At 38.0% G+C, this 14,709-nt stretch overlaps 1 protein-coding gene across 1 annotated transcript in view; it reads right to left on the bottom strand.

Moving 5' to 3' along the window:
* Positions 1-14,709, bottom strand: part of ERBB4 (erb-b2 receptor tyrosine kinase 4) — a 584,656-nt gene that overhangs the window by 146,452 nt on the left and 423,495 nt on the right. Inside the window, 1 exon segment of the mRNA XM_070933199.1 lies at positions 1,822-2,007. Coding sequence (XP_070789300.1) covers positions 1,822-2,007 — 186 coding nt within the window.

The following is a 14,709-nucleotide window of genomic DNA, read 5'->3' as shown; positions in this document are numbered from 1 at the left end:
CCAGATTGAATTGAGTGCAGAAAATCCCTTTCATCTAAGCACTATTGAAGTTGATTGGTTATCATCTGTTTGACCACCTCACCCAAAAGGCAGTATTAGTCTTTTGGAAGAAAATGTCCAAATGGAAGAGCCTAGGGAACATTTTTGAGGAAGGGATGTGGAAGTTTACTTTCAAGGCTTCTGGTATTAACATTTTATAAACAGGCATTCACATCTCACTTTCTGAGGCTGCAGCAGCAGAAATTAATCTTACACAATTGGGTCCAGAAGATATTTTAATATGACATTCTTTTCACATAATCTGTAATGTGACCAGCAGTGGTCACAGCAGAATGCAAGGGCAAGGGGAGCAGGTCCGACTGAGAAAAGCAGTGTCACAGTGTCACAAGGCAAGCCACATCCTTTTTCCTGTTGCAAAGTTGAATACACAAAAGGAGCAAGATTCTCTGGAAACCCCTGAATGTCACTTAATTTTCTAATCAAACAGACTTGATTTGAGAATTTGGGAATTGATATTATAATGAATTCCCCAGAAAAAAAAAATACATCATTTGGGGCATTTTTGTACAAAATCAAAAAATGCAACTTTTTTGAGCTGAACTGTTTGGCCCAAGTATAAAATCTAAAAGATAACTGCACTTGGGTTGATTGTAGACCAGTTGACATTTTTATTATGTAATAAACTATTTCCTTTGCAAACCAGATATTTTCAGGTCCAGAAAAGCAAAAAATAAAAAATATTATCATGAACATATATAGTATATATAACATACAGCAGTAATGTATACTAACATATAGTACACAACAAACATACAGCAACTGAACCGCCTAATATATAAGCAATTTTTCCCAATTTTTTTTTACTAACAAAAACATCTCTTTGTACATTTCTCTCCTATATATGCTCAGTCTGAACTATAACACTGAAAAGTACAGATATTACAATTATGGAAATGGCCCATAACACCATTTCAGTTTATGTATTAGTATAAATTAGTTAAATTGTAATTAAAATATGAACAGATAAAGATGATCATTCACTATTACGTAAGTCTGATATATCGCTTAGTATTATCATAGAGCTAATAATTCCTCTGGATTCCTTTGTCAAACTGTTTCAAGCATGGGTGATTAAATTTGTCAAAATACAACTATTTCTTCTATACACAAACATTATCTATAAACCAGCAATCTAGAATATCTTCTTTTAAAATTATATTCTATTAAACCAGGGGTCCCCAACCTCACTACCGGGCCATGGCCTATTCGGAACTAGGTCTCACAAGCGGAGGGCTGGCAGGCCTGCATGCACCTGCAGCTCATCTTGTTTGAGTGGTGGGCCAGCACATGAACACAGCTCAATTTGCACGAGAGCCAGCCCAATTTAAGATGCACATGTGTGCAAGTCCGCTGCTTGTGCAAGTCAAGCTGCACATGCGTGTGAGCACACTAGCTTGCTGCTCGTGTGACCTGGTTCTCCTGTGGCTGCCAACCTGCAAAGGTTGCGGACGCTGTATTAGACAACTTCAAAAAGTGATAATTTGGCAGATACTAATTTTGCTTCAGAAAAATAACTATATCAGTACTAAAAATGAAGGGTATAATACTCAACAGAAGAAAATATATAATAATTTGGTAAAAGAATTTGAAATTTCCCTTGTCCTTTACAGTTAGAACCATGCAATTCATAAATTACCCTAATGCTACACAGAAATAATTTAAAAACAAAGCAAACCCTAGACCTCCCCCCCATTTCTCAAAACAATATGAAATCTAAAGTGAAAATGAGTGACAGGTTCTAGCGCATAAATAATGACTTACCTTGGCTATCTGAACACACCAATTCAGCAAAACCTGGGAACCAATGTTATCTTTATGTTCATGCACGTAGTCTAATAAACAACCGTGGGGCATCAACTGAGTAACTAGTTGGATGGTGGGGCTCAAACAGACTCCTAGTAACCGAACCAGATGTGGATGGTCCATACTTGCCATTATAAGTGCTTCCTAAAAGAAAAAAAAATTGAAATTGAAATTACAGCTCAGTGTTCTAATACAAAGGATATTCTCTGCTTCCAGTTAAATATAGACTTGCTAAATAAGAAATTCAGGAAAGTCCATTTTCTCCCCTGTGAGCCAGCACATTCTTTTAAGATCTTCATCTTATAGCGATGCTTAGATTACTATCTGATAATAGGGTCTATTCTGCTGATGCTAACCTGATTATAGAATATTGTTCCCAGAGATACTTGGCTGCCCTTATTTTAGTACCTTTTATTCTCTTAATCATTTCATGGATGATTAATTTTATTTCTTTCTTTGAGTTATATTGCTAATGTTTTTGTAATGTGATTTTTAATAGTTTGTTCTTTTTGCATTATTTAAGGATATGTGGATTACTTTAAATCCCAAACTACTATTGTTGCATATCATTCCTTCCATCAATTTTCTCAGAATTTTTTAAAAAGAAAATCTTCATATGTTTTTGTAGAAAACCTTGCTGAATAGACACTGTTTTAATGGAATTTCCTCAGAGAAAACAGATTTCAGCAAACTATTTCTTGTTTGTTTGTTGAATGTATAAATCACCTCAATCCTCCAACCAACTCCAAGCAGTGTATAGCATATTAAAACAATAAAACAAGTAATAAACAACAATATAGTACTACATTGGGGGAAAGACATCAGTAAGAAATAAAATCCCAGTGTCAGTACAGGGTCACCCTGTCCCAGGGCTTGCTGAAAGAGCTACAGATTTAGAATTTCCTAAATGAGTTGAGGGTGGGATTATTTGAGAGGGCAAGGATGGCCACAGAAAAGTCATCTCTCCAAGGTCCCAGAAGAATCTAATTTCAATACTGTTCATGATTTATCCAATTGCAAAAAATGTATTTGACATGAAACCAAAACATATAAACTTCTAGGTACAATCTGATTTAGAAGCACAACTTAGATGCTTTGGCATTTTGATTAGTTATACAATCTTCTTTTAAAGAACTCTCTCTATGGGGATTTTTCTTCCTGCTTGAAGGAGAAAGGACTATGTACAATATTAACTGCATTCCCATGATATCTTAATTCAACTTTACTGAATTTATAAAAAAATTCTCATCTATTATTATTCCTTCACCTCCAAGGCACAGATATAGCAGGATGTTCTGCATTTTGCAATGGGTATAACAGCATGGAAATGTCACAGACTGGCACTAGGATCTACATTGGATTCACTGATTAACAGATTGGGTAAATATTCAGTTTGGAGATCTGAAGGATTCAGATAATTCTCTGGAGCCAAACAAAACTAATCTGACTGCATAAAAAGCTTAGAGAATTTTTTAAAAGAACACATATTAAAAATGGATGAACAATAAAGATAGCTAGCCCAGGACTCCACAGATGAGCTGTGACCCCACACATAAACTGGCAGGAATAGCCAACACTCCAGAAGACAAGCTCAGGATCCAAAAAGATATTGACAGATTTGAACAATGGCTCCTAACCAACAAAATGAAATTTAATACGGAAAAAAGCAAGGTTTTATACCTGGGCAGGAAGAGCCAAAGGTGCAAGTACAGATTAAGCAAAATCTGGCTCCAAAACAATAACTGTGAGAGGGACCTTGAAGTTCTAGTGGACGATCACTTAAAGATGAGTCAGCAATGTGTGGCAGCAGTCAAAAAAGCTAATACAATCCTTGGTTGTATAAACAGAAGCATAGAATCAAAATTACATGAAGTATTAGTACCGCTTTATAAAGCCTTAATAAGACCACACTTGGAATACTGCAACCAGTTTTGGTCACACATTACAAGAAAGATGTTGAGACTTTGGAAAAAGTGCAAAAAAGAGCAACTAAGATGATTAAAGGCCTGGAGACTAAAACATATGAAGAACAGTTTCAGGATTTGGGTTTGGCTAGTCAAGGGAAAAGAAGAACTGGGGTGACATGATAGCAGTATTCCAGTATTTGAGAGGCTGCCACAAAGAGGAGGGGATCAATTTATTTTCCAAAGCACCAGAGGGCAGGACAAGAAATAATGGATGGAAACTAATCAAGGAGAGAAGCAACCTGGAATTAAGAAGAAACTTCCTAATACCAAGGACAATTAACCAGTGGAACAGCTTGCCATCAGAAGTTTTGGGTGCTTCATCACTGGAGGTTTTAAGAAGAGACTGGACAGCCATTTGTCTAAAATAGTATAGAGTTTCCTGCTTGAATAGAGGGCTGGACTAGAAGACCTCCAAGATCCCTTCCAGCTCTGTTCTGATTCTGATGAAGTCACAAAAGTAAATGTTTGGAATGAGTTGAGATCAGCAAAGAAGAATAAGAATGGCATCTTTAGGCATATTCAAAATAAAAGAGGAAAACAGATATACCAGCTGCTAATGAAGATGGCAAAATGCTAATATCAAATAAAAATCAGAGCTATCCCACTCTTACTTTAGTTCAATCTTTTTTAATAAAACTAATGAGTTAAGAGTAAAGAGAGAACAGAAAAGCAGGACTTCCTACTGTGAGACTTTTAAACTATCTTCTTACAGTTGTTTTCAATTTACCACCATAATTGGGCCTGGAATTACAGTCATAAGTCATGTCAGTCATTAAGCAGGTCATCATGTGGCTGTCCAAGATTTTGTGAACTTTTTTGTGGCATTTGTTCAGTGAACCATGGTGGTCATTAAGCAAATCCATTGTCCACACTGGGTGTTTTCTTGCCACAAATGGTTGACAAGTATCCAAAATGAGATCATGCAACTGCAGGGGTGGTGGTGCAGAACTTCAAATCTGGATTGCAAGTAGCCCTGGAGATGTCTGCTGTGACTTCGAACAATCGCTAAGTGATTGATCATAATTTGAGGACTATCTGTATTTAATATATCTTGATTTCAGCAAAGCATATGACAAGGTACTCCAAGATATACTGCCTAGTTAGTGTGTGCTAGATGGCATCATTATTAAATAAATACATAGCTGGATTGAAAATCATACTGAGAGACAGTTTAAAAAAACAGAGAAAGATCAAATGGATGTAACAAGGGTCAGTCCTGGGCCATCCTATTCATTAATGATTGGGATAAAGTGTTTGAAGGAACACTCATCAAAGCTGTATAAGATACAACATTCAGTTAGGAAACAAAAATCAATGCCCAGGTATAGGTGGAATACCTGGTTTGAAAAAGAAGAAAAAATACTGGAATAGAAGTTGATTATCAATTCAGTATAAGTCCTGCTATGTTACACAAAAAGACACATTTAATTCTAGGCTGCGCCAGCCAAAGTATAATTTTCAATTTACAGGAAGTAGTCATTTCTTTTCATTTTATCTGTCAGACCCTACTTCCAGAACCTTACCCTACTGTGGGTTTTATAATTTAAAAAAGAATTCAGCAAAGTTCCACAAAGGATCAGCAAAGATGGTTGGGGGTTAGAAACTAAACCTATGAAGAAAGATTGATAAAATTATTTATACACCTCATATAATAATAGATAAAAAGATGAAACTTGTTCTCTCATTCCAGTGCGCAGGACATGACATGATGGAATTAAGATACAAGAAAACAAATTCCAACTGAATGTTAGAAAAAATATTCATAAGAGTTAGAACAGTTTGACAATGAAAGCAATTATCCAGAGAGGATAGCAATAAATAGTCAATGAAAGACATGAAAGATGAAAAGCAAAAGGAAATATAACTAAAATTAAATAAAATCAACTTGATTTACCAAATCGAATGAGTAATTAGAATAGGATCAGATTTAATTTACATAGATCTACAAATTACTTATACTATTGTATAAAGGGGTAGAAAGTGAGGATTCCTCTATAAGAGAGGATGTGACTGTGATGTGACTTTATTTCATATGAACACCTCAAAGCTTGATTCACTAAGCATAAACATATTTCATACTAACCACTTCTTCTACAAAATTATAATCATCTTCACCATCATCATAAATACAAGATGGAAGGGTGGAAGAGAACAGGAAAAAAATTATGGGGTGATGTGATAGAGGCAGTTGAATTAGAATTACACAAAATTGCTCATCCAAGTACAAAGAGGACTTGAAACAAAATTGCTGAATATTTGCATAATAGTTGCTTTATATAAAAAAGTGGATGAACAAGACACTAATTATAAGGAGAGAGATATAACAGATGTCTTAACCTTTTATTTTTTGAAATCTTTTTGAAATCGTGTAAAGCTTTTTTTCATGGTTTTGGAGGGGTAGATTACGATCTAAGTGTAACTAATGGCAAAGAATGAGTGGGGTGATGAGGAGTAGAAGCAGAAAAAACAGATCTATTAAAACCATTTGTTCTGTGTTAAAATTAATATTCCATTCTTTCGTCAACCCTAAATGAGGTCAAGAAGAAATACTAGCATCTCTTTATTAGCATCTCTTTATTAACATCCTTTTCCATCCCATTCCATTAATAATGGAACGAGTATTTCTGTTTTAAATTACCAGTCTCCTACCAGTAGACCAATGAGAATATAAAGAGGGAGAAGAGTTCTGCAACCTTCCATCTGTGAGCAATGAACCCTGCCATTTTCTAACTTTTAGCCACAGATGAAATAACAGCTGCTCCTGGAGGGCTAATTTTGGGGTTGCCTTTTTTTCTCTGGTGCCTTACAATATGTGTGTGTGTGTGTCTTTTTAACTATTATTAACATTGAACAGATACTATTAACAGACTGCCTTTCTCTTCTCATTCTGATGTATTTTTTTAAATGACTGTCAACACCATGCTCATTTAATATACTACCACACAACCACAATTCAGAGTTCAATTTTGCTTATCTTCATGCAAATCACTTCAACAATAGGAAAGAATATTGAGGAGCATCAGGAATAGTCCAAAAATCAATAGCAGTAGATGTTATTCCAAAATCTAAAAGAACTATTTTTTCATGTTCCTATGAAAATGAAGGAAAGAGAATATATTAAACTCTCAGTAGCAGTTTGCTTTTATTGGAGAAGAAAATATCAGCTAAACTTGGATACAGAAAATATGAGAACTGCTATCTCTATTTCCAAGAAAACACACTGTATAAAGAAGATTTTGCATTGCTATATGTGATTTTGAACTCTCATTTAACCGGGACCTGACAATACTTCTGCCAATCTTGAGAAAAGTTTAAGAAGTATGTAGGCCAAATAGATCTGCTGGGTATCCTAGCCAGACAATGAGAAGCATAAAGCAAGCAAACTAAGAGAAGCCTAAGGAACATGGAGAAACGAATGGAGATGGCAAACACAAGGAAGCAAATGAAGCAGTAAAATAGACAAAATAGAGCCTAAAGAAAAGGCAGGCTACATAAAAGCAAATGGGTATGGGAAATGGAGTTAGCATTTGTCCCCATACAAAATGTTTTGTTTTTGGAGAGTGTTTCTATATGCCGGTATGCTACTACTCTTTGGTATGGTTCAGTGTTATGATGGTAATTCTTTTAATGAAACTTCCATTAAGACCTCCAAAAGACTGTTGCTCAATTCCTCTGTTTCTATTAGAATGTTAATAAATTCCCACACACATCCATATAATTAATTTGGCAGCAAGCAGTAGTCGTTTGTTACTGCCTTCTTCTGGGCCAGAATGGTTTTAAATTGGTTGGATATTTTAAAGCCTATAGCATAAGGTGACCAGACGTCCCGCTTTTGGCGGGACAGTCCCGCTTTTGAGCAATTTGTCCCGCGTCCCGCGGCGTTTCAAAAAAGTCCCGATTTTTCTTGAGCCCCAGCTGATGGCTAGAAGAAAAAAAAACTGTTTAAACTCTTGCCCGGGGCTTCAAAGGGCCGCCCTACAGGCAATCAGTGTAAAGCAGTTTTTTTTTCCCCTAGCTAAGCTTCAGAAACAAAACCGAAACCAGGGTCTTTGGTGCAGCGTGACAAAATGAGGCAGAGAGAGATTTATTTTTATTTTTATTTTTCCTCCCCAAAAAAGGTAGGTGAAAAACTGCAAACAATGGGAAATTTAGGAGGAGACTTCAAGATTTTAAAACACAAAGGAAAAAAAGCTGTATTTAACTAGGGAATTGTAATAATTGAGATACTATTAATTGTATATTGTGTTGAAAGCAGAAATGGTTAAGTTGTGGTTCGGAGGAATATATGGGAGAAATTATTTGGTTTATTATTATTGGTAAATATAATTAATTGATTTGTAAGAAATTGGATTGCATGGAAATAATTGGAATATTCATGCTCATATTGATTAATATACAAAAAAGATAGTTTTATAACTAATTGATTTATATTAAAATGTTGAATTTGTATTAAACAACTGTATTACATAATTACATAATTAAACAATGTGAGGATGGATATAAAAATAGATGATAATGGGAAGGGGTATAATATAGAATAGAAGGGAAAAATTGAATTTGATTAAGATTAGAGATGAGGATGAAGGGTAATATTGGTTTTTTAAAAAAATAGATGAGGAATAAATATGGCAAAAAGGAAATATAGAAATTGTAAATTTAATTGAAATGACTAAACGCTGTTTAAATTTGTGAACCAGCCAAATATTCTGTTCAAAGAAAATACATTGTATGTTTGTATGTGTGTTTCTAATTATTGCTATTTATTCATATTTGTTCTCTTTTATTCTTTAAAGTTTAACAATTCATTCTTTATCTTAATATCTTTATATTTGCTTGGGGTTGGCTTTCTTCCCTTTCATCTTTTTTATTGTACAGCAATCTTTCTCCTCAAACCTACCACCTCTCTCTTTTCTTTCCTTCTTACTTTCTCTTCCCCCCCACCCTCTTTTTCTCCTCCCTACTTCCTCTTTCTTTCTCCTTCTCCTCCTCTCTTCCTCCCTCTCTTACCCTCACTCCTACTCTAATTTCCATTCCTTCATCCCTCTCTATTGCTGTAATCCTTTAATGCATATGGACTACTCAGAGGGCTGAAAAAGTTATTTTTGACTGGTCCTCACACTTTTGACCAGTCCTCGAACTTATGACTGTCCTCACATTTTACATTTTTGCCCTATCTTGTCATCATGGTGAAGAGAAGCAGTTGTGAAATGAGGGACATGGTTGTTAAGAATGCTGCATGGGCATAAATGTGAGGATGGTCATAAGTGTGAGGACCAGTCAAAAGTGCGAGGACCTGTCAGAAATGACTTTTTTCAGCTCTCTGGTTAGTCCTTTTGTGCATATGGACTACTCAGAGGGCTGAAAAAGTTATTTTTGACTGGTCCTCGCACTTTTGACCAGTCCTCGAACTTACGACTGTCCTCACATTTTACATTTTTGCCCTATCTTGTCATCATGGTGAAGAGAAGCAGTTGTGAAATGAGTGACGTGGTTGTTAAGAATACTGCACGGGCATAAATGTGAGGATGGTCATAAGTGTGAGGACCAGTCAAAAGTGCGAGGACCTGTCAGAAATGACTTTTTTCAGCCCTCTGGTTAGTCCTTTTGTGCATATGGACTACTCAGAGGGCTGAAAAAGTTATTTTTGACTGGTCCTCGCACTTTTGACCAGTCCTCGAACTTACGACTGTCCTCACATTTTACGTTTTTTTCCCTATCTTATCACCATGGTGAAGAGAAGCAGTTGTGAAATGAGTGACATGGTTGTTAAGAATGCTGCACGGGCATAAATGTGAGGATGGTCATAAGTGTGAGGACCAGTCAAAAGTGCGAGGACCTGTCAGAAATGACTTTTTTCAGCCCTCTGGTTAGTCCTTTTGTGCATATGGACTACTCAGAGGGCTGAAAAAGTTATTTTTGACTGGTCCTCGCACTTTTGACCAGTCCTCGAACTTACGACTGTCTTCACATTTTACGTTTTTTTCCCTATCTTATCACCATGGTGAAGAGAAGCAGTTGTGAAATGAGTGACATGGTTGTTAAGAATGCTGCACGGGCATAAATGTGAGGATGGTCATAAGTGTGAGGACCAGTCAAAAGTGCGAGGACCTGTCAGAAATGACTTTTTTCAGCCCTCTGGTTAGTCCTTTTGTGCATATGGACTACTCAGAGGGCTGAAAAAGTTATTTTTGACTGGTCCTCGCACTTTTGACCAGTCCTCGAACTTACGACTGTCCTCACATTTTACATTTTTGCCCTATCTTGTCATCATGGTGAAGAGAAGCAGTTGTGAAATGAGTGACGTGGTTGTTAAGAATACTGCACAGGCATAAATGTGAGGATGGTCATAAGTGTGAGGACCAGTCAAAAGTGCGAGGACCTGTCAGAAATGACTTTTTTCAGCCCTCTGGTTAGTCCTTTTGTGCATATGGACTACTCAGAGGGCTGAAAAAGTTATTTTTGACTGGTCCTCGCACTTTTGACCAGTCCTCGAACTTACGACTGTCCTCACATTTTACGTTTTTTTCCCTATCTTATCACCATGGTGAAGAGAAGCAGTTGTGAAATGAGTGACATGGTTGTTAAGAATGCTGCACGGGCATAAATGTGAGGATGGTCATAAGTGTGAGGACCAGTCAAAAGTGCGAGGACCTGTCAGAAATGACTTTTTTCAGCCCTCTGGTTAGTCCTTTTGTGCATATGGACTACTCAGAGGGCTGAAAAAGTTATTTTTGACTGGTCCTCGCACTTTTGACCAGTCCTCGAACTTACGACTGTCTTCACATTTTACGTTTTTTTCCCTATCTTATCACCATGGTGAAGAGAAGCAGTTGTGAAATGAGTGACATGGTTGTTAAGAATGCTGCACGGGCATAAATGTGAGGATGGTCATAAGTGTGAGGACCAGTCAAAAGTGCGAGGACCTGTCAGAAATGACTTTTTTCAGCCCTCTGGTTAGTCCTTTTGTGCATATGGACTACTCAGAGGGCTGAAAAAGTTATTTTTGACTGGTCCTCGCACTTTTGACCAGTCCTCGAACTTACGACTGTCCTCACATTTTACATTTTTGCCCTATCTTGTCATCATGGTGAAGAGAAGCAGTTGTGAAATGAGTGACGTGGTTGTTAAGAATACTGCACGGGCATAAATGTGAGGATGGTCATAAGTGTGGGGACCAGTCAAAAGTGCGAGGACCTGTCAGAAATGACTTTTTTCAGCCCTCTGGTTAGTCCTTTTGTGCATATGGACTACTCAGAGGGCTGAAAAAGTTATTTTTGACTGGTCCTCGCACTTTTGACCAGTCCTCGAACTTACGACTGTCCTCACATTTTACATTTTTGCCCTATCTTGTCATCATGGTGAAGAGAAGCAGTTGTGAAATTTAGTGACATGGTTGTTAAGAATGCTGCACGGGCATAAATGTGAGGATGGTCATAAGTATGAGGACCAGTCAAAAGTGTGAGGACCTGTCAGAAATGACTTTCCAGCCCTCTGAGTAGTCCCTATACACATAGCCATGGCCACCCGGTCACATGACCAGCTAGCCACGCCCACCCAGTCACATGGCCTCCAAGCCACGCCCACACAATAAGCCATGCCCACAATGGTGTCCCTCTTACCAATGTTAAAATCTGTTCACCTTACCCTATACACATAGCCATGGCCACCCGGTCACATGACCAGCTAGCCACGCCCACCCGGTCACATGACCAGCTAGCCACGCCCACAAAATAAGCCACGCCCACAATGTCCCTCTTTACCAATGTTAAAATCTGGTCACCTTACTATAGCAGTGATGGCTAACCTTTTTGCACCTGCACATATGTGTATGACAGCCCCCCCCCCCCGCTCCTGGCACGTGATGGCCCGGTAGGCCCGTTTTTCTCTCTCACCTGGCTTCAGAGCCTCTCTAGAAGTCTGGGGAGGGTGAAAACGGCTTTCCCCATGCCCCCGGAGGCCCTCTGGAGGCTGAAAACGGCCCACTGGAAGTTGACAAACAGGCCATTTCTTGCCTCCAGGAGACCTCTGGGGGGGGGTGGGGAAGGCCATTTTCACCCTCCCCAGACTCCTAGAGAGCCTCTGGAGACAGCAAAAAACGGGCCTTCCGGTCCCACCGGAAGTTGGCAAACGGGCCGTTTCTGGCCTCTGGAGGGCCTCCAGAGGGGTGGGGAAGCTGTTTTCGGGGGTGGGGTGCATAGAATTATGGGTGTGGCCACACTTGTGGGTGATCCCCCACCCCCCTCCTGGCATGCAATAGGAGAAAGATATTCCAATGGGCAGATTTTTTAAAAGTTTGTATTATGGTACCTGTAATTGCTTCAGTGAAGAAACAAGTCTATAATGCATAACTGAGGTGCCTTTGGGAAGAAGCAGTTACAAATTGATGTGTCTCCAACATATTTTTGCTTGCATATTAAGTGTGAGAAACCCTGCAGAACACATCCCTCTAGACTTGACTATATAGTTGATGTAACCACAGGCAAACTAAATTTTGAAATGTGTTCAGTTATATGTAGATTATTGTTAAATTCAAAAGTGCCCTTTACCGAAACCTCTAACCCAAACTCTCAAACATAATGTCACGCTAGAATTAACAGAATCAATTGCCTTGGTTTTTGAAGGTTGGCTCAGGGTCAGACCAGAAGTGATCAGGCAACAGCCTTTGTTGATGACAGATGCTCCTTCCTCTTTAGGCAGCATCTGCCTTGGTGCCTGACCTCTGGATTACACCCACCATCACACACACGTACACACTTGAGATCTGACTTGCACTACCCCTGCTGGCCTTTCCATGGTATGAAACACCTGGCTTTACTTCTAGTTGGGGGCTCTGGCAGTAGTACTTCAGAATTAATTTGAATGTGTGATGTTGTGGCTATAGAATGGAATAGACCTGGAAGGGACCTTGTAGGTCTTCAAGTCAAGCTCCTGTTCAAGCAGGAGACTCTATACCATTTCAGATAGGTGGCTGTTCAGTCTCTTCTTAAACGCCTCCAATGATGAAGCACCTACAACTTCTGAAGGCAAGCTGTTCCACTGGTTAATTCTCCTTAATTCCAGGTTGCTTCTCTCCTTGATTAGTTTCCAACCATTGTTTCTTGTCCTGCCCTATTTTTTTAAATGGTTGTCTTTATTCTGTTTTTCTTTTTTCATCATTAGCCATGCAGAGTCAAGAGGGAGGTGGAGGATTTATATTTATCTAGTTAACAAATAGACGGGATCCTAGAATTGGAAGGAGCCTCCTACTCAGTGATGAATGCCTAGCCCTGCTTGAACTTTGCTCACCACTTTCCATGTAATTGGCCCTATTGTTTCTCTTACTGGACTTTGCCTTCCTCTAACATAAATTCATTATTCTGCATCCTACTGTTTTACAGAATATACAAAAACACAAAACAGGGAACCTGCACAACTAGCTTCTCCACTTTATTTTCAGTGCTCCATGATTCAGAAAAGGACTCATTCCAGTTCAAGGAAGAGGAGAAAGATTTTGGGGACAATGGAACATAGGGATAGGGCTAGAAGGAGAAGAAGGGAAAAGTTCCTGTCACTCCTTTTGAGGTCAAGATCAATCCCATTCCCTTCCCACAGCTAATACAAGTATTGGAACCTTTGCCGTCTAGCCACTTCATTGAACCTGAAAAAGGGACCTCGAGTGTGACTCTCACAGATACATTCAGGCATCTCAGATAAACAATTCTGTTTCAGCTCAATCACTAAATATAAAACACCTGGGACTAGTGACACTGCATAAATTCTTCCTTCTTTTAAGGGAATGATAAACAAGAAAATTAATTGGGGATAACTTTTTGGGAAGTACAGTATATTATGTGAAAACCTTTTTATCCTCTGCCTTTTCTCTTTACCTTGTAATTTGCAAATTACAAGATAGATGCAAACTTTCAAACAAAAATCAACAGGTTTATTACTTGTAATAAATACTAGTATATTTACACTTGTGCTTTCTAGTTCCTCTGATAATTCTGCATCATAATACCATATCATTTAAGTTTTTATCACCAAGGTCATGGAATCTGTATACAGGATCTTGTTCACAGAACAATATTAATAGGAGGCTTCAAGTGTTTATCTTGCAATAAAGACAAGAATATATGTTCTATCAAATGTAAAGCAGGGAGGAGGAAGAGGAAGAAAATCAACTAGATATTTTTACATGCACACTATTTTTTCAGAGATGCAAAAAATATGAACATGAATCTCATCTGGAATAACTCCTGAATATTTTGCAAGTTACACTTGTCTGAATAATCCTTAGTCTTACAATTGCTCGATATAAAAACTCAAAGGATGCTCTCATTTAAGTTTAAAAGAAATTATTTGCGAAAACTCATGCTTTGAGCAGAAGGCTGCTGTTCTGTTTTCTCCAAGGGAAAAACAGTCAATATTTTCCCATCTCATGATATGCCTTTGCAACCTGATTAATGAACCAGTTGTAAAGTGGTATTGACTGCTAATATCACTCTTATCACAAGCAAATTGGTATTGTATCTCCCAGTAATCCCAACATTTTCCTTGAGAAGATAAAACAAGTGGGTAAGATAACACTGAGGCCTAGGCTATCACTTTGTTACTTTTTTTTTTTCCTAGGAAAGAAACACTTTCTTTCTCCATAGCTTTTTGAAACAAAGTAAAATCCTTCTATCTTTGTAGAGACAAAATTCCAGTAAAGAGGCCACTATTATTTTTCTAACTACCAATTTTATAATGGCCTGGAATTGCTTGTTTTATTTTGAGTTGTAGTGTTATATTTTATTATAAGAAGGGAGGGGGGAAACTTGATTTATGATAAAAATAGCTATCCAAAAAAAGTGCTATGACTGATCTGATCTCTGGCTCTTGCATGACATACCTGCGAATC

The sequence above is a fragment of the Pituophis catenifer genome, unplaced genomic scaffold, assembly GCF_029215685.1.
Source record: "Pituophis catenifer annectens isolate HBS135680 unplaced genomic scaffold, rPitCat1.0.hap2 SCAF_1, whole genome shotgun sequence".
In the NCBI taxonomy this organism is placed as follows: Eukaryota; Metazoa; Chordata; class Lepidosauria; order Squamata; family Colubridae; genus Pituophis; species Pituophis catenifer.
The sequence above is the reverse complement of the archived record's forward strand: the minus strand, read 5'-3'. Positions and strand labels throughout refer to the sequence as shown.